Source organism: Plodia interpunctella, chromosome 12, assembly GCF_027563975.2.
Source record: "Plodia interpunctella isolate USDA-ARS_2022_Savannah chromosome 12, ilPloInte3.2, whole genome shotgun sequence".
Classification (NCBI taxonomy): domain Eukaryota; kingdom Metazoa; phylum Arthropoda; class Insecta; order Lepidoptera; family Pyralidae; genus Plodia; species Plodia interpunctella.
In genome coordinates this window covers 8,020,479-8,047,910 of record NC_071305.1, presented here as the reverse complement: position 1 = coordinate 8,047,910, position 27,432 = coordinate 8,020,479, and the positions used below count along the sequence as shown (strand labels likewise).

Genomic DNA, 27,432 nt, shown 5'->3' with positions numbered 1-27,432 from the left:
ACCCTATGCCTGCGATAAATCCATCCACGTGAAATATAGGACATTTCATCATCATGTTGCTCGTTTGAATATAACTATATACTTATTTGTAATTTAACAAAATATTTAATAATAATTTAAACTTTTTATTACATTTTTTGAAATACATATTTGATTTTAATTTTAACATTTATCTATCATTCAGAATTCTTTGAGTCAAACATTGCGCACTCATGCGTGCATTTTTTAATCGGTCGTGTAATTATTTTTTATGGTGATAATCACAATCATTTGTAATGTCTACTACCAGGAATGTAAAAACTATAATGTATTGTTTGCCCTGTATGCGTTTTCCCGGCGATCGGACCTTGTATAATGACGTCAAGCTACAAACTTGTTGACCTTATACTTTAGCTTTTTATCAAATTAGGCTTCACTATGAAAATGAGATTTAGCACGATTAATTCAGAAGAGTTTTTACCAAATCTTGATATATCTGCATGAATTTTGTTCTGACGCGAAACAGCAACGCTTGCTTTGCTGTGTTCCAGTTTGAAGGATGATAGGTAGTGTAATTGCAGGGCACAGGAAACGACCCTAGATCATCCAGTGGACGAGGGGAGCACGCCCGTGACGCCCCTGGTGGCTGCGGTGACCACTTTCTATCAGGTGAGTCGTATGCCTACTTATTAGTATTTAAAAAGTTTCATCTTCAGAGATTCGATGATAATTTTTTATAAACACACCAACACTTTCTTACATCTCTATTAAAATAACTAACTAGCGGTCGATCTTGGCTTCGCTCGGGTTTAAACATCATAAATAGTACACTTAAACCTTGCTCAGGAATCACACTATATCTATTGGGGAAAACCGCACGAAAATCCGTGCAGTAGTTTTTTCGTTGTTTTCGAGTTTTTCCCGAATTCCCGACAAACAGATGCGGCAGAAGACTTTGTTTTATAATATGTATCTAAAATTTTGTATTTTTTATTGGCACATAAAACATTTTACAGCATAACATGGTATAATTTATAGGTTGCTGGTCTTTGTCCAGCAGTGGGACACATTATGCAGGCTATAAATGGTATAATACATATTTTTTGGATTTATTGGCTATAGTTGAAAATCCAAGAAATTTGCTTCTTATGTCTTTTAAATAAATAGGTAAAAATTGTGGTTTACCATCAATAATGAATAATATAGCTATGTATGTACAATGTGGCTTTACATATCCATTTGGACTTTCCATTTAAAGTTAATGGAACAATTCAATAGTTAAATATCAAGAACAGAATAAAAATACCCGTTCTTAATTGCACGTAAACAGGTAATTAATCATCTTAAATTAAAATTAGCCATCTAAATTATATAGATAATTGTTAGATATGCCTTACTACTGATATAAGACTGTGCGAGAACAAGACACCTTCAAAAAAAGCGCAAAAAGCAATTGGGATTCCCGCCACACTTTTTCTTTTATATTTGAGACTCAGGTTTCGGCTCAAATTAAAAATGATTCTAAAAACTGTTAGTACCTAAGGTTTTTACCAAGCCCAATAATAGAGCAAGTACTACGCTCCAATTTATTTATCAATTAGGATAAAAAATACTAGTCATACCATCATCAGTTTAAAAATTACTATAGTGTATGAATCTGCTGATTTTTATCTTTCATTTTTTGCTATACAGTGTTCATCCTAATCCTAACTTATATAAAAAAAACAAAAGTGAGTAGGTATGTTTGTTTATTCATTACTTCATCAACCAGGGCCGAGGCACATACATATACTTAATTTAGTCGATTTATAACGAAAGGTCTATTTAAAAAGTACGCAAAAAGTACGTTACGGAAATAAAAGTAGTCGAATTGGAAGAAAATTACATATTATTGAGACAAAAGACTAATAATTCAAATAGACCGATTGTTCCGGGCGCTGCTGCGAGGGAATATCCGAAACGATCGATCTACTTTCCCAAACACAGAAAATTTGTGGCCATATCCGAAAAACAAATGAAAATACTGTAACAACTGTAATTAATATTTATTTTAATGTTTAAATACATGCAAATTACGTGTACATAATTTTGTATCAATTTGTAAAAACAAATACTTAGTCAAACCTTTGACATTGTTGTGCAAGAAAATACAGAAGATTTCAATTAGTGTTTTATCAAGATAAGGTGTTTATTCTACTACTTAGTAATTATAACAAATGTCTAGGTAGTACTCAAAGAGAGGAAGCGTGACTGGCGCATTTTGAGGTAATTACCTTGCTCGAAGCTGCATAGACTTTGTTTTATGTGTTTTAACCGACTTCCCATAAGAAGAAGTATTGTTTTCAACTAGGTAGTATTTTTTAATGATTCTATGCAACAAAATGTTGAAATTGTAGTGTACACAATAACTAAGTACATAAATTTTACAACAATTACATTAAAATAATCTATTTTTAAACAGCTCTAAACATAATCCTAATTAAATATTAATATGCATTAATTTAAATATTGATCAAATCAAGATAAGACTAAGATATGTATCAAAATGCACAATTTAGTTTTTTGCTAACTCAATTTTATTATGATGTCATCGTGTATTTATAAGAAGTATATTTTTTTACAATATTAAAATACAATTTAATTAAATATATGGACTTTATTCAGGTCCAAAAGTTAATAAAAATGAATTAATATAAAGCTGCACGTCTATTGCAAACTATACTAACTTAGCTATATAAAATAGAAATATCGGTGGACTATCAACTTAACTACCCTTGTTTTTATGCAAATATGAAATCCTTTGGGTTATCTTCATAAATGCACTTGGCTGTGTAGAATGAAGCCTCGCACAAGTCCTTATATTTCTTAGCTGAAATTGAATACAAAATGAATGATTTTAAAAACAAGTACTCAGTTTAGATTGTACTGTAACATAACAGTCTGAAAGTTAGGAATGAAATGGTGACGAAAAAGTAGGACCCTGGGCCCCGACGCTCAGATGAATCAGGTTAGACCGAACCAATGGCATTAGTTCAAATAAAATCTTCTGAAATCTAAACTGAATTACTAGTATTTTAATAAAAATTAGGATTATTTTCATCCTAAAATATTTAAAGATTATTTTTAGTTTTTAGTAATGTTTCAATTTTAGTAGCGCTAGTCAAAAGCTTTTTGAAAGAATCCATTTATCAATTTAGTCCTTATATAGCCTTTGATAACCAGTTTCATATATTTTTTTCTGGTCTGATAACCGGTCACAAGAACAAAATTAAACCGCTGTTTTCGCTACCATGATTCATAACATAACTAGCTACGAAAATAATATAAAACTTGCGTTTTTTACCTCATAGAAAACCTTTTTACCTGATGCTTCAATTTTTTGCCTAATTTTTATAATATAAATTTTTTCAAATAAAGCTATTTATTGTACTTACAAATATCTTTGCATTTATCCACAGATTTCTTGACAGACTCCTTCATATCTGCCGGATACATGAGGTCAATCTGTTTGATAGCCGCTTCGTAACTTAACTTGTTGTTTTTTACCTGAAAAGTTTTACGTTCAGATGCAAAACTAAAATACATATCAAAAATAATACACACAATGGTATGTCTGACTTTTGATTAATATTTTCATTTTTGATTTAGATATTTACGAGCTGCGTTCGGGACTTCGTCCCCGTGCGAATTTCGGGATAAAAGTACGCCGGGTCCAGGTTATTTTCATCGAAATCCATAAAATAGATATTGTATTATTGGAGTATCAAATATCACATATACATCCAAACTTTCGTATTTCATCCTTTTAATAATTATAAAGGTTTGTGACCATGTTTGTTACTTCTTCACATTTAAACGGCTGGGCCAATTTGTATGACGTTTGGTATTGAGGTAGCTGCTACCTTGATTAACACATAGGGTAATTTTTATCCCGAAAGTACGCGATTACCGTAAGAGTTTATCAAGAAGTCTGCTAGTCGATGGCACTTTATAAAATAGATGGCGCGGGTGACACCGCGAGATTGTATTAGTATAAATAAATAAATATACTTACAATTTGAGTCATTTGATAAACACAAGCTATATAACACATGACGTCTTTGTCTTCTATAAACTTCCCTTTTTCTATGTCAGCGATTAATTCTGAAACAGTAAGAAAAAACATAAATTAAATCTGAAAAGACATCTCTTTAGATTAATACCCGACGACAGAAAAAAGCGGCCGGAGTTATAAGTCTAACGTGTCTGTGTGTCTGTCCTTGGTATTGTAACAACTTGGCTGAACAGATTTTGATGTGGTTTTATTATTTGAAAGAGAATTTAATCGCGAGAGTATTCTTAACCATGTTTGTAAAATGTTTATTCAGCCGCATGGGAATCATCAGATCTTATCTAACAGACGTGGTGATGCCATCAACTTTGGACAGCGTATAAAATTTTTAATTTATTTATTATTCTAATAATATGAAAGTAATTTAAAAAATCTGTTCATTTAAATATTCATGTAAACCTTCAAAATCTCTATAAGAGAATTTGACGTCACATTAAATAAAATTTTATGACGTCACTCAATTTGCACGCTTTGGATATAAATCACTTTTTTAGGTAATTAAAATGCTAATGGCTGCTGCAAGTTTTCATGTTTCAAAAAATACATTTAGTGCTATTTTTTATTTCTAAAAAATAATCTTGTACCAAAATAAACCTAAGCATCAAGTCGTTTGGGTTATACCTGTAATTATAACAATATATACATATATATGTATAGTTTTTACCTTCCTCTACTTTGACCTTGGCCAGGCAGTTTTTTCTGAACATTTTCCCCGAATTCTTCAATTGCGCTCTGGTCATCTGTACACAAATATTTTTTGTTCGATTATGACTACCTCTATGGCGCAGTATTAAGTCGTCTTTTATTACAAGATCTTGAGTTTTATCCCCGGGTCAAAACGTAGTAAGTATTTTACAAAAATAACACACAAGTTTACATTGTTTCAATACATTCAAAATCAAAATCAAAATCAAATCATTTATTCAGAAATTAGGCCTTCACAGGCACTTTTTCACGTCATATTCTAAATTAAATGATGTTTACCAAAGCTACAACCTACTAGCATTTCGAAACGACCACTGCTGAGAAGAAATGCCGAAAGAAACTCATTCAAACAGTGTTGGTCCCTATTATGCCAGAAGGGCTTACCATTTTTTAAATATAAATTTATGTATAATTTTTTATCAGTAATATAACATGTAAGTACACAATAAAGTACATGGTCAAAAGGTACCTATACTGAAACATATTATGATTGTGATCAAGTGCTGATGAAAGGAAAATATATATACTTATATATATATATATGCATAATTAACCAAACAAAAAAAACTTTTAATAAAATTCATACTACTTCATACATACATTTCACCTACTTATATTGAGTTCGAATTTTGTGTTAAGGGATATTAAGCCGATGTATCGGCTGTGACACACCGATACGCAGGGACCGTGTATAAATTTCCCCTAGAGAACTGCTGTTGCTCATTAGTTATTAAGACAATTTTTATTAGCCTTGTACGACCGCCAAGGGACGACGGAGTGGTCCTATTTTAGGGAGGAAACCGCATGCCACAAAACGATTCAGTTATCTATTGTGTGCTTATAAGTTCAAACATTTTCATTAATATTAGTTTTATAGAATTTGCAGTCCCTAAATAAAATTACAATATTTTTTAAACTGGTAAGTTGACAAAAATTTGGCGCAAAAAAATTGTTCTTCGAATAAATTATGTATTACAGACAAACACATTAACCATCATACAATAAAATAGCGTTGTGTTAAATGCATACTTAAATATATATAATCGTAAGCAATTACTTATTCATTGGCACAAAAAGCGTTTGATTGCTCTATTTAGAACCCGCACTAAAATTGCTCTATTTGATTTGTGTGTTGATAAAATGCTTTTATATATCTCATGTTCGGTAAGTAGGTCCTTATTACCCCCTAAATGGAGCTTGTAAGTGACCAATTAGCGCTCTAGAGTAATAATGCAGCTAGAATAGCCCTAGAGCGGTAAGTAATTAAAAAAGAACTTCACTCTTTCAAAAATTTCGCATACATCTAACCATCATACTGGCAATAGACATCATGCATTCAGCCCAATGACTAAAGAGGTCGCTTCGCTATGGAGCCTTGTCTTCGTATAAATATAATAGTTATCAATTTTAAATAGGTATTGAACGGCGAAGCTCAATTTCGTTCTTAAAAAAAATTTAAAAAGTTCTTCACTTGGTTCTTTTTAATGAAAAAAGGCGGGAATAGAAAACTTTTACTTTAAATAGGTACTTATTGTTTGTTTTTGGGATTTTTTGCCTCGAACCTAAATATCTCGGGCTGCAATTGATGCCGTTGGCTACTAATCTACTATTATAAGGATTACAAGTACTTAGGGTATATTATGTCAGTAACACCCGTATTGTTAAAAGTTTCCTCAACTTAAGGTGAGAAAAGTGAGAATATGTCAACATATTCTCACTTTTTAGGCGCGTTTGTAGACAATTTTGTGCGAGTCGACGAAAAATGTTTAATATATAAAGAAACTGCTTTACTCTGATTCAGTCACATAAGAATTTTCAGTGTTGATATCATGGCTTTGACCATCAGTTTCCCAAACTAAGCTGGGTTAGCACGAGCTTTTCCGAAAACGTAATTTTATTATACTAAAAAATGTGTGGTTACTTTTACGTAGGATAGAGACGCTGTTCAATCCTAACTAATATTATAAATGCGAAAGTAAATTTGTTTGTTACCTCTTCACGCTCCATATACTCAACCAATCTTCTTGAAAATTTGCATAGGTACATGTAGTTTGAAGTATGGAGAAGGACATAGGGACGCGGCTTCACCTGCGCTAATTTCCCAGGGGAGCAGTAATTTTTCCGGGATGAAGCCCTTATACTACTTCAAACTTATCCTAATTAAAAATAAAAAATATCCTCCTCCATACTTCAAGAAGATTGATTGAACAGATAGAGCGTGAAGATGTAACAAACAAACAAACTTACTTTCGCATTTGTGATACTTATTAGAGGATTTGTTTCCAACCTAACCCTCTTCCTAACCCGAAAGAGTGCCCGTGAAGGTCTTAATAAAGGATTATTTTTTACTTATTCCTGAATAAATAATTTGAATTTGACTCATCATTACACTGTACCATAGATTCAATATCGACTCAACTGAACACATTATAATACTTACACAATTAACAGTTCCAATTATTACTCCAATCATGAGAAAACATATCACTTTCGCCTCCATTTCAACACTTGAGCAAATACTGAAAGACTGTCCTCAGAGATATCAAGTCATAAGACTATATGGCTATCTAATTGTATGTTAACAACGCCTTAATGTGGGTATAAACACACGATAGTAAGATGCTATTTGCTAACTAAGTAGCCGTTATAATCAATTTACTGGTGTTTGAATGATTCTGTTTACGTGTTACAAGCGTAGTCAATTTAGTCATGCAAGCTAATCAATCAAGACAAGACTAAACTTTCCATATGTGCGGTTTCTTCCTTATCCTTAGCCGCCTGTCTGAAGTCAACTCCCAATGGAAATGCTAATGTTGTGTATCAACTGCCAAGGCTAAATGTCCCTTAGTCGCCTGGTACGACATCTATGACAAGATACGGAGTGGTCCTTTTCTAGTGACGATATACACGAAATCAAAAGCGACTAGAGGTTCGTAGAAAACAGCCGATTTCTTAGGTAAGTTATACATACATACTAATATTAAATGTATTTCTTCGTCTTTCACGACAAAACGGAGCAAGTAATAGAGATGTTTTTTGGTGTGTAGACAGATGGAGAGCTGGAGAGTGAGTTACTACTTTTTGCCCAGGGTGAAGCCGCGGACAACAGCTAGTAATACATATATATTTATCTTTCTATTCACATAATTGTAATCCAATAACACCGTTAACACCCAATTGTTGAATAAATATTATGAAATATGTAAAGTAGATCCATTCATTTTTGGAAAACATTTTAATTTTTTTCAACGCAATCCATTCAAGACGACATAATAGTCAAATATTTGTTTGGTTAACAACTTATACACGCTTTGAGATCTATACTTAGTTGTAACTTAACAACAGAAACATGTAAACCTAGCAATTATTCACTTTAGTGAAATTCTTATTCCCGTCATGTCTTAGAGTGTTCTAATTGCTCAGTGCGCTGCAACGTCAACCGTCCACATCGTCCACCGAAGAACGTAGAAATCGTATGAAGTTTCCACTCACGTCAACGCATGTCATTGTCAAACCCTAAAAACAACGACTGAGCAATGGGAACACACTCTTACTATACTTAATTGAAATATATCATGTCTTCTATACCAATTCAATGTACCTACAACGTATTTAGTAACTTTTTGCGCTGGGTGATAATTCACCTTGAAGAACAAAGTGGATTTTCAAGTGTCCTTAATAATCGGACTCGTATCACCCAGGTGATATCACCTAAATTGATTTGACTTTATAGTCTCCTTTGTCCACTTTTTGCCGTCGATTGGTTATAGCATAGGTAACTGAGGGTGAATTTCACAAGCGTTTTGACGCGGCATTTAGCGTTTCATTTGTGTCCGACATTTTTTTGAATAAATAATCTTTTTTTTTAATTAATCATTTATAAAATCAACATTGTACGAATACTCTAATTATTTCCAAAATAGGATAATTAAATTGATTACAGTGTATGCTACAATTTAATAAACATTAATGAGAGCCCGCGGCGGAGTTCAAAATGCTCGTGAGGTGAATTTCACTGAATGGTCATAGCGTAAGTTTGGGTCGTTCAAAAAGGATGCATTTTATATAGCTTCAAAAACACATTAAATACTTCGTGCTTGCGTGGCTGGAATCAAATGTCTTTGATTCCGGCCACTCCAGTAAAACGCGCGAATTGTAAAAACTTTACCGTTCGAATGAACAATTAATTCTTGATTTTAAGGGGTCGATTTTTTAATTCCACAAATCACTCGTGCGCCTTTTTTATTGCAAACATTAAAACAATAAAATACATCAATAATTCTTTATGACGATATCACAATCATAATGTTTAAAGGGACTTGAAAATAAGATACCTACCTTTTCGATTCTCGAACAGTATTGTTATTTTAACATACGTATATGATACACTAAATATAATATGATAGTCCCATAACGGATTGATTTGACACTAACACGCAAAGAACCATACATTAGAAGAGTTGAGAAACATTGAAATCAATTGTAATTATGCATCTGCGTGCATCGTGGACAGGAAGAATGACATTGCTTTTATATATGAACAATCTGACACCATTTGGACGATATTGGCTTTTATTTTTTATATTCTTGATGTTTTCCATTGGAGTTTAACTTTACTTATGTGTCGCATTAAATAATGCGTGGGGAAAGGCTGGTGTACTGAGATACTTACTCCGCTAAGTTCAGACACCAGCAATCTCTCACAATAAATAAATATATTAGGACAAATCACACAGATTGAGCTAGCCCCAAAGTAAGTTCGAGACTTGTGTTATGGGATACTAACTCAACGATACTATATTGTATAATAAATACATATATAGATAAACATCCAAGACCCGGGCCAATCAGAAAAATATCAGTTTCCATCATGACCCGATCGGGGATCGAACCCGGGACCTCTCGGTTCAGTGGCAAGTATCTTACCACTGCGCCACCGAGGTCGTCAATCTTAAATTGAATCCACTTTTTAAGTACCTTTTTCATACTTTGTAACATAGATTATGAAGATAATAGACAAATTCAATTTCAAAAGTTTGTTCATCAGTTCAATAATTCCCGCGCACTTTGAATATCGTCATGCCATTTTGGGCTAAATCAATTATTATAGATTGAACTATTTTATCATATTGCGTAGACGATATGACTAATTGCTGTGTGGCCATTGGGCAATCATTTGCGAGATTTATTATAAATAAGAAATATAATTTTCTGGGCCTGTTTTTAATACAGAATATTTTATGGTAAAAAGAGTAGTATGTAACAGGTAAAGCTGTTGTCACGGCTCCAACGGTGCAGGGCTCTGGCGGCCCCGTGCGAACATTATCATCGCAGATGGATTTCGCAAGGAAAACTCAGGCATTATATCTTTAGTTGGTATATTAAACCAAGAATTTTTTTGCGTGGTTTTTGATTCTCATAATCGTTGGCTTGGTCTAACCCATAAAATACAAAGACGTAGGTAATTGAATCTAAAATTTATTAAGGGAATACAAAGTTAGGTGGGTCATATTCATACAGGCACTTCGTCCCGTAGAAGACTCGGTCACAAACTTCGTTGTACTGATCCTCTGAAAGTTAAACACAAAATATTTGATATATTTACTGACGTGAACAACGTATGGAACGTATAAATTCTTTATTTAAATCTATAATAGACAGATATGTATGTAAGCTAGAGGTTGAATTTTTGAACATTTCGATAACCGTTATTACCATCCATCAAATTTCAACAAATTCAAGAATCTTTTTACTACCCCAATTTATGAACATTATTATAAATATTGGGGATAGTTGTAAAATTTTATCAATATTCAATTTTTAAGATTTTAGACAGGTTTTCTATTTTTTAGGACAACAATGACGGCGGTCAAAATGCTCCGATATTCACCAAGATTTGTCAGGATCATCGGAAGTGAAAATCTTCAGTCTATCTATCTTGCCTGTATGTATTCAATGACGTTTATAATAAAATGCGGATACTTACGGACTGGCATGCAGTGATCTACCCCCTTCTTTACCGCTGGCCTCATGTCTGCTGGATAAAGGGCGTCTACCTGTTTGTTTATCAGGTCCTGGTTTAAACGGTCATTTCTTACCTGAAAATGATATACAATTATTAATTTTCCTACTAGATGTAGGGAAATAGATCGACCGCTCCGGAAGGGTATAATACGTTTGACAATCTTTCATGACTTATGGTAATTAGAAGTAACTATGCTGTTCTGCGCACCAATTTGAATGGCACTGAATCTATAGCACCTAAAGGTTCCATTCAAGCAACGCCGGTTATAAATTGTGTGTAAATGAGTTAAGGAACATATAAGAATATCGACATGCTATATAGCCTATGTCAAGTGCCAATGAAATTAAAGAACTCTGCACTTATGTCCTTTCATTATATTTTCAATTTATTTTGATACAAACTCACCACTTGCATATTTTTGTAGATACATGTTACGTAGCACTTTACTTTGGGGTCTTCCAAAAATACTCCTTGTTCTATTCTGGAAATTTTATCTGCAACCAGATTCTTTTTTCAAAAATTACATTATTCTTTCTTTCTTTATATTTTAAGACTTGTATTTTTTTCTTGAATTTTATAATTAAGAGCGCTGAGATAAACAATGTAGATTCTTATTAATTATGCTAATAACAACAATTAAGCATTAACGCTAATTACTATTTGCAATGCAAAAGCTTATTATCTCAGAATAGAGCTAATTATTCTATACTTAGTTACTATCGATGACGTAAATATTTTAGTCTCGATTTTCAATCTCAAAATCGAGAATATGATTCGTTGCCCACCTATAATTCCAACCTATAAATACTTCAAATTTCTACAACATGAAAATATAACAATAAAGAATTATTTTACTTCGTATAATTTTGCGGACGGCGCTCGTTGCTGGTTTTTATACTAATTCATAATACACGATTAAAATATATAAATAGTAGTAAAAATTACCTTCGGACACCCCAATTTTCGGCACACACTGTTTTTTTACAATCGTCAATGTTTTCTTCAATTGTGCTCTCGACATCTAAAATTTAAAATTAGATTATTATTCTTGGCAGTTAGACTTAGATTATTAGTAGTACTTAAAATGTCATAAATACTTTGGTACTTTCAATCAATAATTAAGTAGAAGTAACTTTGTAGTTAGTTTTCTATTTGTTATGTTGTACACGTAGATAAATAAGTATAAATAATATATAACAAATCAAAGAAAAGTGACTTTAAATAATATATTAAAAACATGTAAACATATTCTACTTTTTAAAAATTATATATTTAAATGCGTTTGACGTCACTCTAGCCTGATGGAAAGCAAATATGAGGTACACATACTAGCGAGCTCACAAACGTTATAATACGAAGAGTTCTTTACAAAAAAATAATTTGTCTTCGAATCAACTAATGGGAGTTCTCAATACTTTATTGAAAACACTAATCAGTCTCAGTAGTATCTTTAGCTCTCTTGAAGCAACAAAAGTATAAGTACCTATTTCCTTCTAAATAACTTGTACTACTGAGTACAAAAGTAATAATTATTATATATACTTATAATTTATACATCAGGTATATATATATATATAAAGTTACTTACTCCGTAACAGCTTAGATTTAAAGCAGCAAGCACCAACAATAAAAACAGTTCACGCATCTCTTACACAATACTATTTTAAACGTTTTGTCAGCAAAATGTTACCGGCACTTCACTAACGTTAACTTAAATATCTCTTCCGAAATGTTTGTAAACGGTCATGTAACCCTTAATTTTGTAAAATTATATGTTGATTGTTGATATAACGATAAGGCTGGACGCAGACCTTTATACATATATAAATACTTTGCAAAAGTTTGTTTATCTGTAATAACTTTATTGTGCGAAAAATAAGTAGATTAAGTTATATAAAAAACACATTTACAATGGCGAACTTATTCCAAGACTTTCAAACTTGCCTTTTTAAATATTTTATTTGTAATATTTCTTTTTTATAGAGTGTAGTATTGGTAACATAGGTACCAGAATTTATTCAAGTTATCTTAAGTAATCTGACATCACTTATAAATGAATACTGCCACCTGATGGCAAGCAATAAAATGCACTTTTCTACCTCTTGCGAATTTTTCACTTGTCGTGATGATGCAATTAATTTTAACATTTGATATAACAAATGCAGAAAATTTTAAAATTTACACACATGTATATTACAATATTGTTTTTTAATTGTGTATTTACAGCCTAATAACATAAAGTAGGTATAATTAAGTACAATAGAGCCATTTTGCGGATCCTCCCAAGCGTTTAGTCAAATATATTGTGTCGTCTCACGACGATTAGCGAATCTCGAAAACGATTAAATTGTGTTTATTATTCTACTTAAACTATTTTATTAAATTAACGACCTCCGTGTTGCAGTGGTAACCCTTACCACCCTTACCCTTCCTCTAGCTGAAGGTTCTGAGTTCGATTCCCAACACGGGCTAATATAGTTATATGTATCTTTGATTATAAATTTGTACCCAGACAAATGTCTAGGTACAAATTTTATGATGGCGGGATGACAGGACCTCTTTCAGAGATGATGATTTGATCTTTTTCAGGGAGTGCGAAATGTTTCCCTCGTGATGAATCTAGGGAAATATGTAGAGGTCTTTGCCCAGCAACGGGCCAATAATTTAGTAAAGGCTAAAGAAAAATAAATGAAACTTGGCTTTGGACGTAAACAAAATCTATTACAACCAATTTTCACAAATTAAAATTTTCATAATTTATTACCTGTTTCACCACTTTCTAATAAAATATTGTATTGTTATCTGACACATAAAACTAACTGCCAGATAACTTGCCTTTGATTTGAGTTGTGATTGGCCAGTTAGCCCTATATCCGAGACTTTTGAAACGCAATTTCTAATGCTACATATACGCTATAATTTACATTAGTCTATCAGATCAGCGAGCGGTGATACAGTCTGGAATTTTTAATTATTTATGGAAACACGAATGACTTTGAATCAAAATCGTACATGCACTTGGCCGTCCAGTATGATGCTTCACATACGTCTTTATACTTTTTAGCTGAAACAAAAAACAATCACTGTATTGGTATGTATGATCTTGAAGAAAATATATGTACTTATATGATGCTGTAGAAAATATTGTGGTGTCTTTTGCCATTGACCATAACATAATCACCGTCTTTCCATGTACAGTTCACCGGTACATCAAGTTACACATATTCATTGTAAATTAGTCTTGGCCCACATTTCAACTTCGACATAAGCAGATACAGCATTATAAGCTCAGATTATAAGAGCCAAAAATGACAAATTTTAACGTCTCCCACTCTCCATAACTATTTGAACAGCTTTTACAGAAAGCGGAAAACTTTAACACAGGTCCGGATCAAACGGAAATAATGGATGAGACCTTGCAATGTGACATTTCATGGCTCTAAATAGATCTATGAAATAAATCTCGAAACTTCCATATTTTGAATGTGTTTAATCTCAAGGTACCTAAACTCGTTTCTAAAGAAAGTTACCCTCGCGCACTATAGTTCCTTATTATTTACTAGCTTTTGCCCGGGGCTCCGCCCGCTTAAGTCTCCCATGGGAGCAGTTATGTTTCCAGAATGTATGTCATTCTCCACACTTCAAACTAAATTCAATAATATTTGGTTGAGTAGATAAAGCATGAAGAGGTAATAAACAAACTTACTTTCGCATTTATAATATTAGCTGGGATTAGGATTTATCGAGACTAGAACTTACAGATGTCCTTGCAGTGCGTGGCGGCAGCTCGAACCGGCTCCTTCAGCTCTGGAGGAAACATCATGTCTATCTGCTTCAACATCGCCTCGTAGATCAGCTTGTTGTTTTTTATCTGCACAGCAACAGGGAAGGAAGAGCCATTATAGAGTTCTCTCCAAATATAAATGATTCGTGTAGAGAGAATCCAGATTTATCTAGTATAAAAATTTGCCATCGTAAATATAACGGAAAACAGAACGGGACACATTGCGGGAATAAGAATGGTACAAGAAATGGCACGGGAGAACGACCAGTCCTGATAAAATACGAGATAAAAGAAAAGAAATTAAATGTGCGCATAAATATTTTTTATCTAAGAAAAAATCACACAGTTAAAGCAAATAAAAATATTTTTTATTATTTAAAAAGTTTACTAGTGATGAGATAAACAAAAATTTGTGTCTCGATTTTAACAACAGAAAGTGATACAAATAAAGTTACTTACCACTTGTGTCATACTGTAGACACATGCGATATAGCACATCACTCGGCGATCCTCTATGAACTTTCCTTGTTCTATCTCTCCTATTTCCTCTGTAAAAAAGTATAAAAATTCAAAATATTGAAGTAATTACTTCCTACAAACATAATTTCTTTTAAGGCTGTGAATGGAGTAGGCACTACATTAATATTACCCAAGAAAGTCGTTGTGTGCCTTTCTTTCTACTTGGTGACCATAACGCCTCAGCCATAAGGAACTGTAAGCTGGAAAGGAATACTAAGCAGTGAGTTGATGAAGGCTGAAAATGATGATGATGACGGACATACCTTCAGTCACATCATTCTTTGGCATGCAAGACTTCTTCATTAATTTCCCTGAGTTCTTCAGCTGCTGCCTCGTCATCTGTGTAACAAAAATGTTTTTTTCATTTGTCTTGCTCATCTAGTTCCTCATTATACTGTCTGTACATATCTAGGCGAAAAAAAAATTATTTTAGGTATGCTCTAGAGCATAAAGTAAAATCTTCGTCGAATCAATATAGATAAGCCAGTGAAAATATCAATAGAAGCAATCTATATTTTGTAATAAAAATAAATTCATAAAAAGCTTACAGCATAACCGCTATCGAAACACAAAAATATAATAAAAACAAAACAGAATAAACATAATCGTATATTCAGAAAAGCCATTGTAGAAAAAATGATATTTTTTTAATCAAGATCGCTTATATAGGATTGCATTAGAAGTTATGATTGATTGATTATATGAAAAAGACATGATAACAGCATAGTATTAACATATCTCATCAGAAGTGGAGTACAAACATGGTAAGCTGTTTACGATAATTGCCATATAATCATAAAAATTATATCTTACTAGCGGCCCGTCCCGGATTCGCTCGGGTGAAAACATAATAAATTATACACCTAAACCTTTCTCAGGAATCACACTATCTATTGATGAAAACCGAATGAAAATCCGTGCAGTAATTTTTGAGTTTATCGCGAACAGACAGTCGGGGTAGAGGACTTTGTTTAATATGTAAGGACAATGTAAATTCTCAGGCCCCTAAAAGATAGTATTAGTATAAAATACACATACGGTATTTACATAAACAAAATTCATAACACGTACATTTTAATAATAGGGTGTGGTTCAGTAGAATCTGAAAACCATCCACGGTGTGAAGTGTCTGGAAAAGATTACAGTTATAGGGTAGGGCCGCCTATTATACGTCTTTATAGTTGTTCTAAAATGTGACTTGTTTTTGGTGCAATAAAGTACTTAGGTACGGTGAACTTAAATTATTTTTCTTAATTCGCAGTGTAACATCACACCATCCCTTTCATCGTTTCATTTTTGTTGTTTAAATTTCTTATTTCCACATTTACATGTTATTATAGTTTACTCCAATGCGACAATATAAGAGTACTAAAAATTACTAAAAATTAGGACAAATCGCACAGATTGAGCTAGCCCCAAAGTAAGTTCGAGACTTGTGTTATGGGATACTAACTCAACGATACCATATTTTATAACAAATACATATATAGATAAACATCCAAGTCCCGGGCCAATCAGGAAAGATCATTTTTCATCATGATCTGACCGGGGATCGAACCCGGGACCTCTCGGTTCAGGGGCAAGCACATTACCACTGCGCCACCGAGGTCGTCAGAATTCAACTGAGATACATTTTAATGTGAAAACCTATGTGAATTTTGGCGAAAATGTCCAGTTTAGAACATTCCTTTTATTGTATGTATGTCTGTATCTATTTTCATTACGTGACATTCAATCATTTGTAACTAAAGTCAAACTAATTAAAAAATATATAGACAAAGAACAATTAAATTAACCTAAAGCCTGTATCTGTCAATCTTCAAATTATTTAATTTCATTCGAAATCAAAACCAAACCAAGTCATTGAAATTATTGAATATAATACAACTTAGTAACTAATTCAGAGCACGTGCTTTTTAATTGATGGTTCTAAACGAGATAAACGTGTCAATTAGGAAGGTGCGAATTATCAACTGAAGTGTGAATAGAGTGACTACATTTTTGTTGGCTTATATATCCATATATAATGCGACTTTTTAAAACGCCATAATTTTCACGTACTGAACAGATTTTAAAATTAATCAAATTTAAATAACCACCCTCTCAGCTACGAAATACAATAGTGTTAATGATAGGTACGCGTGAAGAAAAGCAAAAATGAATATCTACTTTTTTGATCATGGAGAAAAGCCACTTTCTATATGATACAATTTCAATATAGAGATTTAAAATCTACGATAAATCTAAAGTAAACTAACCCCATGCTTCTTTGGTTAATCTCAACATAGTTAACCAGAACCTATTTACCAAAGATTAAATAAAATAAAACTAAATCAAGTCACACAAAATAAACGTAACGAATATGGACATAGAAAATTTAAACTTGGATTGCGTGAGAATCGGGTACCAAGTGTTATACATTCATATACATTAATGGACACACTACTCGATTCACGTCGCTCCCCTTCTGGTGATACAGTTGAAGTAGTCACTAATTATCGCTACATATAAGCAATGTGTGCAAGATCAAGGCTTCTTTAGGTCATGAGAACTAAGTCTGAAGCATGTTACTGGATATTTTAAAGTTCTTACTCTTTTTGGCCGCATGTGAAGCTGTAAGTAAATTTTTTTTTTGATTAGAAATCATCAATCTGAATGAATCACACTAAAATAGGTCCACTCCATATCCTCCTGTGGATGTCGTATGAGGCGACTAAGGGAAATAGGGAAGATCTTGGCAGCTGATAAGCTAACATTAAAAATAACATACCCAAGAGGTAAAGACATAACTGAATCTTCAAAATTAAGTATAAAGTTTATTTTTATATTGAATCTGGGCTTCTTGACCTCACAGCCCCGAATGTAACCAGAAGCGCGAGAAGATTAGAGAATCAAAAAATAACTTTGACACAAAAGCAATCTAAAAAACTTTTATTCTGTAATTATAAGACCTCGTAATTAATATCCGTCATAACAATACATATAATTAAATTATTTTGCATATTTAATTACAAAGATAAATATAGATTTCCTCAAAAAAATTGTACCTACAGTTCAGACGGATTTTATACTTTATTACAATTGGCTATATTAGGCGCTAGCACATAAATAATTCTCTCAAATTTTTTTCTCGCTGTCCCTTGATCAGCTTTCATTGTAGTTCTGTTTACTTACCTGTCTCCCAGCTCCCTGTGAAGTTTCGTCGCATTCCGTTGCACTTTTGTTGCATTTTCACCTGTAAATAGTAATTTTTCATACAATTTTTATTAAAATCACACCTTTTCGTTTTTTTTTCCAAATTGTTTCTATCGGACCCTCGCTGGCTTGTTGCACCATCTTATCAGACTAACGGAGGCGCATCTTTTGACGCCTCACACGTCTCGATAGGACCACCCATTTGCAGTTGACTGTACAAACCACAAATGTTCACAGATGACGATGAAACAGATTAAAAACACAGGAAAAATGATGAGAAAATCCTGCCAGCCCAAGAACAACGTAGCAGACGGTAAGCTATACATAATATGAGGTAGATACAAACCTAAATATTTATGATCGTACAAACTTAGACCTTTAGTTAGTTTATCTCATATTTATCAGACATAGCATGCATGCAAGATGCTCATAAATTTGTTTATAGTAACCACTAGTAACTGCATTAGTGTTATGAACATTGTGTACGCAACATTTTCCGCCAATTTTCGTGTTATATCGGTTGGACGTACTTAGCTTCATAGAGGATCTCTGTCCTCTATGACATTAAACACGAAAATTGGTGATATTATTTTAATGCTATTTGAATATTTCGATGAAAGTTTAAATCCCAATTATATACGAAGTAAGTTTATTTGTTTGTTATCCATTTATGCATTATTACTCGTATCTACTCGTCAAATATTAAAATTTTACATACTAGTAAGTACATATACTTAGGAGTACTAAGAAGAACATACTCGTAGATTACCTTCTTCTTCATAGTCGTATTCCTCATGGCTGAGGGTCGTGGTTATTACGTGGAATGAAACACACACGACAACTTTCTTGACATTAATAATGGAGTGGTTTGCCATTGCCTTCTCCATTTCACAATAAGAATCAACACAGTTGATAAGAATCAACCAGTGTGCAGGTTTCCTCACGATGTTTTCCTTCACCGGAAGCTAGTGGTGGTCGATGAAAACTACTATACATGAGTCAGATTGGTATACAAACTCATGTGGCACAAGTAAGATTCGAACCTGGGGACCTTTCGATCTACAGGCGGGCGTCTTAACCATTACACCACCACCGCATAGATTACGTCCTTACGTCCCGGAAAAAAGATTTGTTCCCGTGAGAATATCACACTAGCGAAACCACGGGCAGAATCTAGTAATTATAATAGCTTTAACTTATTATTATTAACGTTGTCTGACGATAAAATCAAAGTCGCATGGAGACGCTGGACACAAGCTGCTTTCAATCAATATTTGGGAGGGACCTATATCCAGCTTTATGAGTCTATATCTACGTCCAACAGTGTTCTTATGTCTAAGATGATGATTATCGTGATCTACTTTTGGTTACAGAAAAAATAGATCCATTAAATGACGGTGTTTTCATCGACGAGCCAGAAGTGAAATGTTACATGGCATGTATTATGAAAATGGCCAACACTGTAAGGAATATTTTCTCTTTTACTCTTATAATATACTATCTATCTAGAAATAGCAGTTGTTTACAAACAGGCTGTTAAAATATACAATCATTTTCAGTAGTGGATTCGAATCCATAATTTTAGGAGCAGATAGGGTTTCACTGTGGTTTTACCCTTACTACTGGAAATATTATATAATCTATGCCCTTACTAAAACTGTAAGTAAGTAAGTCCAAACTTCAGCAAACGAATGCACTTTTCTGACTATAAAACACAAACATTTAACGTGCAGTATACGCAAGAAGGATTGGAACTTATATTTATTACACTCAATTTTTAATTCAGCTCGGTACATTTATTCGATGATTTTTTTAATAGCAAAAACACGCCACTAAATGAAGTTGAAGTCTGTATCAATGCATTTCAGATAAAAAATGGCAAATTAAACTTCGATGCGGCGTTGAAGCAGGTTGACTTGTTGCTGCCCGAAGATCTGAAAGAACCCACGAAGGAGGCCATGACTGCTTGCAGGAAAGTCCGTTAGTATCTCTATATATACCATAATCGTTTCAGCACAGACATATTTTCAGACACAAACACAACGAATAAGTATAAAGCTATAATTTGTCTCAAAATATTTCTACTTCGACTTTGCCGAGTCCATAAGGTTTCCAGATTGCTAGTTCTATGTGCTATCAACCACCGTTAATTGACCAATCACCAACTTGTTTTGCGTCTACTACTGGCCGGCGAAGCCATCTGCGTTGATTAGGTTCGCGTGGTACCGCCAGAGCTCCTCAGCGCCGGAGCCGTGAGAGAAGCTTTGTCTGTTACTTGTAAAACCCACGTAGTTTCCAATGGACGTCTTTGGAGAAAAGGCTGCTGCGCCGCTTGAAGTGAACTATGTTGCGCCGCTTCTTCTTCACCTGCGCTTTAGATTAGCTTTAGTTGGCAATAAACTTAGCTTTAAGTAAATTTTTGACGTCAATAAGTGATGTATGCCATCAAGTGAAATAACGAAATTTGAATTAGGTGGTTCAATCTGTACCTAACAATTTATTTTGCCCGTAATGTTTTGTCAATATTCAAAGTGCCCGAGCATTATTTATAATGTTTCAATTAATCATCTGCTCCATAAAAACTAGTTACTTATTTTAGAGCAAGCAGTAAAAATAATTTGTTTTGTTTCCAGCGGACGCGTACAAGGACATTTGCGACGCGTCATTCCACGTCACTAAATGCATTTATAATCACAACCCGGCGATATTTTTTTTCCCATAGTTACTGAATATACTTTAATAAGGATTATTTTACTAACGGATTTTATTTTCTTTACCTGTCTTAACAAAGTGCCTTCACTTATTCGGTCTGAAATAATTATAGGTACTTTTATTTTTCAGCCACCAATTCCTACTATCTGTCATCTCTATCTCCTACTCAATAAAGACATATCTTGGTGTACTTTCCTCTCCAACATTCATAGGTACTAATATAATAAATGCGAAAGTTTGTCTGACTTTCCGATTTTAGATGTGGTATAGATATGTGACCTGAGGTTTAACACAGATTACTGCAGCCGGAGAGGCGGGCAACAGCTAGTACTTATACTACACTTAAAAATTAATCTTCTAATAGAAGAAAATTCTACTAGTTTACGCTTTTTCTTTTTGTTTCACTCCGGTAGGTTGGACTTCATCATGGCAATTTAAACTTTTGAAGCGGCATGACGAAACGGCGAGGGGTTACTGCGACCGAACCAGACGCGAAGGCTTCTTAGCCAAATGGAATTATTCCACTTCCATTTCCATGCACCCCTTCTATAATGACTTCCATGGAAAAATCCTGTATTGATGTTACGCTTAACATGACCAAAGTGCTCCAACTTTCATCACTGTTCAAAACCGAACGATAAAGTACTAATCATGATAGAGGAGTAACTAAGTAAAAAGTTATTAGGCATAACTGAACTGTAACTGTTGTTCCCAATGATGAAATCCCAGTCATCATTATTATGCAGTAACATTGGTCGTCTCTCTTCAGTATATGGCCAGTCTGTGTAATCGAAGCGCCAGATAGGATTTCCATGCAAACTTATCAACGACAGCGTCGCCGGTTATTGGCTTGGTTTTGATACAGTCCTGGACTTGTTAATCCTAATTCTAACAAATATTATAAATGTGAAAGAAAGTTTGTTCTTCACACTCTATCTACTCAACTAATCTTGTTGAAATTTTGCATATATGTTGTTTGAAGTATGGAGAAGGACATAGGGTACATTTCATCCCGAAAAATAACAGTTCCCGTGGGAAATTCACGCGGGCGAAGCCGCGGGCAAAAGCTGGTAGGCCATATAAGTGGGTCGTGGCCCAGGGACGGCGCATTTTAGAGGAACTCACTAAATTTCAGATGATAAAAGACAAACAACTTCACCGGTTGTCTCCAGTTTTTTTAATACTAATACGTAAAATAGTTTCCTCGTAAATGGGAAATTATTATTTCAAAAAGGTACATGGTGTAGGGGAAATAAAGTGACCTACCTACACTCGTAAAAAATGTAAATCCGGCACTGGATTTATACCTACCTACTTATATTCCAAACTTCAATTAAACAACATAACATACTGAATTAACATTAATTCCGTCAAAAAACTGTGCAATTAGATCACGAGATTAAACGGCCTTCGGTGAAATCAACGAAGCGTAGGTACCTAATACGAGCAGAGTATAGAGTAGTCATTAACTGCGCCGACGCCGGAAATGTGGAATTTACTAGACAACAGCTTGTGATATTGACACCACCATGCGAATTGAGGCTTAAAAACCTAGGCATTTAGGTTTATTATAAATGTGAATTACGTAAGTCAATAAAGAAATTACGAATTTGTATTAATTTAGATTTTTTGATCCAATTGAAGTCCTCATGTTTATAGGTAGTTTGAATCAGTAAGATAATTATTGGGTGTAACGGGATTAAAGTCAAAATTTAATTTAATTAATTTCCTTTAACTCCCTCAGTGTTCCCTTTAACCCCTTTATACCTATCAAAATCGCAACACCCATTGACTGGAGTAATTAAATACAAAACATTAAATACAGTAACTAGGTATCTACTAGCCATGAAACATGTGCAATTAACCTTAAAACCTAAAAAGAGCCGTGCGTGACATCAACCCTCCGTGGGCATGCTATTGTTACCTATCAGCTACCTAAGCTGTGTGTCGCTCTATTAATAATCGCCTCGTACATCATCCACTGGAGGATATGGAGCTATTCCAGGGCGGAACCACACGCCACGCCAATTCATAACGAATGGCCTATAATAATAACAATATATAAATGTTTTTAAATGATCATAGTTGGTGAAATCAAATTGATCAGAAGTAATGATAGGGAATAATAAGCCCAAAATTACTATAAAAGGGTAATATTTAGTAGCAATAATTTCAGTATTTCAAGTAAATTTATAGTCATGTTGTTTTTAGTGCGTCTTTTTTACCTTCGTTTGTTTTTAGTGGTCTGTTTTGTTCTTTCAGCATATGTAAGTAACATTAATTTTTTGCGATAAACAGCATAACCATGATACCGTACGCGTGGTCACAGACTAATCGTAGGTATACTATGAATGTGGCAATAATATACATGGATAGGTACCTAAATCGTTTTTTCAATCCGACTATAACTACTTAGTCTGATTCAAAAAAAGATTTATGACTTATGAAATGCGTAGAAACGCGATCAAATTTTTCTGCATTAAAAGCGTACCAATCCTAAAAGTATTTCTCAAATTCTTTTTTGGATTTTCTTTTTTATTTAGTTTCCCCTGTCCCGATGTTTGTCTGTCTGTAATCAAATCTTGCAAGTCAAATTTCACCTAGGTACTAAAGAGTTGAAATTTTCCATATCGCTTCAATATTCATGACAATGCATTATTATGATAAGCATGCATTATTATGATGGTGCACCCAGGATACTCTAAGGTTTATTGCACGGAAATGTTTTTCTTATCACTCCTCGAATGCAACGATCTCTGTAACATTGTTAGAAGCACTGCGGCAACCATGGATGTAAAAAAAAAGATTTTTTTTTAATGGCGGCAACAACGACATTTTTGTAAAAAAAACTTTTTTTTTCAATTTGTGAAGGCACGAACAACAATTCTAAACAAAAAAAGATTTTTTTATACGTCCATGGCGGCAACGACATTTTTGTAAAAAAAAAAACTTTTTTTTTTCAATTTGTGAAGGCACGAACCCCCGAAGAGATCAAGAAATGGTTCATGCAGGTCGGCATGGAGTGCAACCAAGAGCACCCCGTTAGCCCTGATGAAATGGTGATGTTACACAAACACAAGTTGCCGGACAGTGAGAACGTCAAGTGTCTGTTGGCTTGCGTCTTCAAGAAACCCAAGTGGGTAAGTTTTTAGTACGAACTAAGAAGAAGAACACCTAAGAAGGCAAACCAGCTGCCCGTTGGAGTAACGTACCTAGTCGCCAAGATTGGAGTCCCGTTATAAAGAAGAAGCGCGACCGAGAAGTTAGCTTGAGAGAGTAGGTTTATGTCCTGCAGAATTAGAATAGAACAGAAATAAGTTTATTCAAAAAACTTACAACAACACTTAACAACCAAAAATATTATTTAAAAAAGTGGGTAAGTGCAAAAAAATATTATGGGTGTGTGTGCTGCAGTAATCTAAACAGGCCACAACTCAGTGATGAGATTACTCTAGGAGCAATACACTGATTTTCAGTTGGAGCCTTTACTACTAAGTACCTTTACTACTACATTTGAACAATTACAAAACTTCAAGGGGCAAGCCCAAAAAGTTCTGACATTTTATCGTCAAGACCAATATACCTACGTATCAATGAGCCGAGTTTAGGAGATTTGAAAGCATGCGAAATGGAGAAGAAATAATAAACCCGGAAATAAAGGAAGGATTTGTATCGTTGAGAAATCTGTATTACTTAACACAAGGAAACTAAATTTAGAGCATTTTCAATCTATATCTATGATGTGATTAATTTGATTCACTATTCCTTTCAGTTGTCACAAAGCGGGAAGTTCGATATTGACGCGGCTGAAAAGATGATTGAAGAAGAATACGGAGGCGATACGGAGAAGAAGGACAACAGCAAGAAACTATTTGATACTTGTCGTTCAGGTAAAAATACTTACATACTTATCTAACATACATATAATGGGAAAATCTGTTTGTTACTCACGTCACGTCTAATCCGATTTTGATGGAATTTGATATACAGCTAAAGACCCCGAGGTCAAACATGGTCTTTTTTGTTTCCAAAAAACATCCCCGCAGTTACAGATATTTCTGAAGATATTCAGTCTGAACTCCAAAATCAAAGTCTTTTGAACATCCTAACTAATATTATACATGCGAAAGTAAGTCTATATGTTACCTCTTCAGGCTTTAACTATACTCAACCAATCTTGTAGTAGGATGTTTTTCAGAGCGTTTCGACCGCTGCATGCGGCCGCGCTGCCATTACGATCCGTCAATTTTCTTGAGGAAGGAATAATTTCTAAAATCAATCATTCATATAATTTATATTACCACAGTACAGATCAATGATTTTAAAGTCAGATAGAAAAATTAATTCTTATCTTTGTTAAAATTTGAAAAATTGTAATGACAGCGCGACCGCAGCGGTCGAAACACTCAGAAACACCAATAAATTTTGCCAACAGTTAACGACGAGGCAGTCACAGACGGTGACGCTGGTTGTGAGAGGTCGTACCTCTTGACCCAATGTATGATAGAACATGCGCCCAAGGTAAGGACATTGTGAACCTACATTACTAATTGATTTTGCCAAGTAAAAATTTGTCTGCGAAAACTTAAAAAGATAATCTAAATTATGCTACGCTAGATAAAGGAATTTATAAGAATTTTTCCATTATAGTAATGTAATGTAGTCACAATTTAGTTTTAAAAATACCGCTGATCTAGCTGATTACTCTTGGATCATTCTACTTGACACAGTAATTTGACATAGGTACCTTTTGAAATTCATTTCTGATGTATTCATATCTATGGTATAAAATTAATTAACATTAATCAACGAATAATAAACACAATTAAATAACAAGTCAATTAAAAATAGTAGATAGTCTAATGTACACAATATTAGGTTAAGTTTGGTTAAATAAATAAAAATAATTATGATCATTTCAGTTCGGGTTCGATTTGAAACATGTGACCCTGTGAATGAGAAGTTATTAGCTCCACATAGGTAACCATTGTATTTTTTAATATTACCAAAAAATATTAAATATAATTTAAGTTATTCTGTCTCTTATTTATAGTCAACAGCAACCTGTTCAAATTAATTGCAAGAGCCATTGTTACATTGCGCTCCGTCCCTCGTGCTCAGGTTGTCTTCTAAAGGTTTTGACCTGACCATAGATAAAATAATAAATGGTTTTGACATTGACGTGCGCTGATGTACGTCGAAACTCCACACAATGTCTACGCTGTTCTGCGTTGATCCGTCAACAACGTCAACGTTATACACGTTACAACGTTACGTCAACGGCAACAGCGTAACGGAGCAGTGGGGCATGGCTCTTAGCCGCTGTTAGAACATGTAAAGAATACTTTTAGCATTAAGCCCGCTCTTTGTACCTTTGTACTTGATAAATAAAGTTTCAATAAATAAATATTAACTAGAAATGTGTTTTTTCGTGGCGCGGTCTATCAAATAGTTTACTACAGAAGGCATAAAGTATAAACAACTATAAAATTGTATCAAACATGTTTATTTATAATACTAAATCACAATGTGCTGTAGGCCATTCAATACATCATACATAGGTACATACAATTTCAGTCACATGGAATAAACTGGTTTAAATGGACTTATCATCCTGCACTTGAGACGCAAGATTTGTTCAATTTTATTCTTTTATTTATTGGCAAAAAATAAAAGTAATAATTTCATAATCTATACATGTTATATAGATATTTGACAATAATAACTTATGACCGGATGCACGCAAAAAACGCGGTCGAAACTGCAGCAAAAGCAAGTAAGACGACAAGGTCATTTTTATTATTTCGCTAAGAAATAACTTAAATTGATACCAATGCAACGGTGGCGATTAAGTGTCTCAAAGGAGAAAGTGCGAACCACATAGTACCTCTGAAAGTGATGCAATATTTGAAAAACACATTATAACCTGTCTTTCTTTAAAATACTCGAAATCACATTTTAGATATCATTACTGGACTTATAATAGTAGGATATAAGTAGACATTACATACAGTCTCTCAAGTGTAGAAATTAAATGCGGGATCTCCTGTTGGCTGGCAACATTGTGTGTAATTATCAACCAATCGACCATTATATTAGGGGGTTGCAATGGCAAAAAAAAGTAGCTCATCAAAAATCTGATTTCTTCACCACCTTGGCAGATTGTTTTTATTATATGTATATGTTTGAAAATATGCCGCACTTGCCCTAACTATAGAACCGTTGACATTTAGTCCCTCTAAACATAGTAATGTATATAGTAATGCATATAGTAATGTATATAGTAATGTATATAGTAATGTATATAGTAATGTATATAGTAATGTTATGTACCTATGTATGATATATGACGTTTCACATAGGAATAAGGGGAAAACTCGATATGCAATGAATGTGACTAGT

The 27,432-nt window shown here is 33.7% G+C and overlaps 5 protein-coding genes across 8 annotated transcripts in view; 2 read left to right on the top strand and 3 right to left on the bottom strand.

Annotated features, from left to right (window-relative positions):
* Positions 1-7,389, bottom strand: part of LOC128674085 (general odorant-binding protein 72) — an 85,302-nt gene extending 77,913 nt beyond the window's left edge. For 2 of the 3 annotated variants that reach the window (XM_053752400.2, XM_053752399.2), the window contains exons 1-5: positions 7,236-7,389; positions 4,755-4,830; positions 4,034-4,122; positions 3,414-3,525; positions 2,741-2,848 (exon numbers count right to left, since the gene is read on the bottom strand). In XM_053752400.2, the coding sequence (XP_053608375.1) occupies positions 2,760-2,848; positions 3,414-3,525; positions 4,034-4,122; positions 4,755-4,830; positions 7,236-7,295 (426 nt within the window). In that variant the 5' untranslated portion in view covers positions 7,296-7,389 and the 3' untranslated portion in view covers positions 2,741-2,759. Of the gene's footprint in view, positions 1-1,716; positions 2,849-3,413; positions 3,526-4,033; positions 4,123-4,754; positions 4,831-7,235 lie in introns of those variants that run through there. The other variant, XM_053752397.1, reaches the window with a different exon arrangement.
* Positions 7,390-10,107: 2,718 nt separating this feature from the next.
* On the top strand, positions 10,108-21,072 carry LOC128674088 (general odorant-binding protein 72). 2 transcript variants are annotated; one of them, XM_053752405.2, is made up of 5 exons: positions 10,108-10,153; positions 18,556-18,631; positions 19,692-19,780; positions 20,187-20,298; positions 20,952-21,072. In XM_053752405.2, exons 1-5 carry the CDS (start codon positions 10,130-10,132, stop codon positions 21,038-21,040), a joined length of 390 nt encoding a protein of 129 aa, XP_053608380.1. In that variant the 5' UTR covers positions 10,108-10,129; the 3' UTR covers positions 21,041-21,072. The 2 variants fall into 2 exon arrangements, with proteins under 2 accessions (XP_053608380.1, XP_053608379.1); XM_053752404.2 differs by lacking the exon at positions 10,108-10,153 and adding an exon at positions 17,597-17,738.
* LOC128674087 (general odorant-binding protein 72-like) lies at positions 10,245-13,383 on the bottom strand. The gene is made up of 5 exons (XM_053752403.1): positions 12,409-13,383; positions 11,766-11,841; positions 11,226-11,314; positions 10,782-10,893; positions 10,245-10,365 (listed from the first exon to the last, which is right to left on the bottom strand). The coding sequence occupies exons 1-5, from the start codon at positions 12,463-12,465 to the stop codon at positions 10,277-10,279; spliced, it is 423 nt and encodes a 140-aa protein (XP_053608378.1). The 5' UTR covers positions 12,466-13,383; the 3' UTR covers positions 10,245-10,276.
* On the bottom strand, positions 13,521-15,808 carry LOC128674084 (general odorant-binding protein 19a). Its single transcript, XM_053752396.1, has 5 exons — positions 15,672-15,808; positions 15,387-15,462; positions 15,064-15,152; positions 14,580-14,691; positions 13,521-13,884 (listed from the first exon to the last, which is right to left on the bottom strand). Exons 1-5 carry the CDS (start codon positions 15,747-15,749, stop codon positions 13,796-13,798), a joined length of 444 nt encoding a protein of 147 aa, XP_053608371.1. The 5' UTR covers positions 15,750-15,808; the 3' UTR covers positions 13,521-13,795.
* Positions 21,073-22,973: 1,901 nt separating the features above from the next.
* LOC128674080 (general odorant-binding protein 19d) lies at positions 22,974-26,743 on the top strand. The gene is made up of 5 exons (XM_053752391.2): positions 22,974-23,297; positions 24,003-24,170; positions 24,803-24,920; positions 25,466-25,551; positions 25,953-26,743. Exons 1-5 carry the CDS (start codon positions 23,229-23,231, stop codon positions 25,983-25,985), a joined length of 474 nt encoding a protein of 157 aa, XP_053608366.1. The 5' UTR covers positions 22,974-23,228; the 3' UTR covers positions 25,986-26,743.
* Positions 26,744-27,432: the final 689 nt, after the last annotated feature.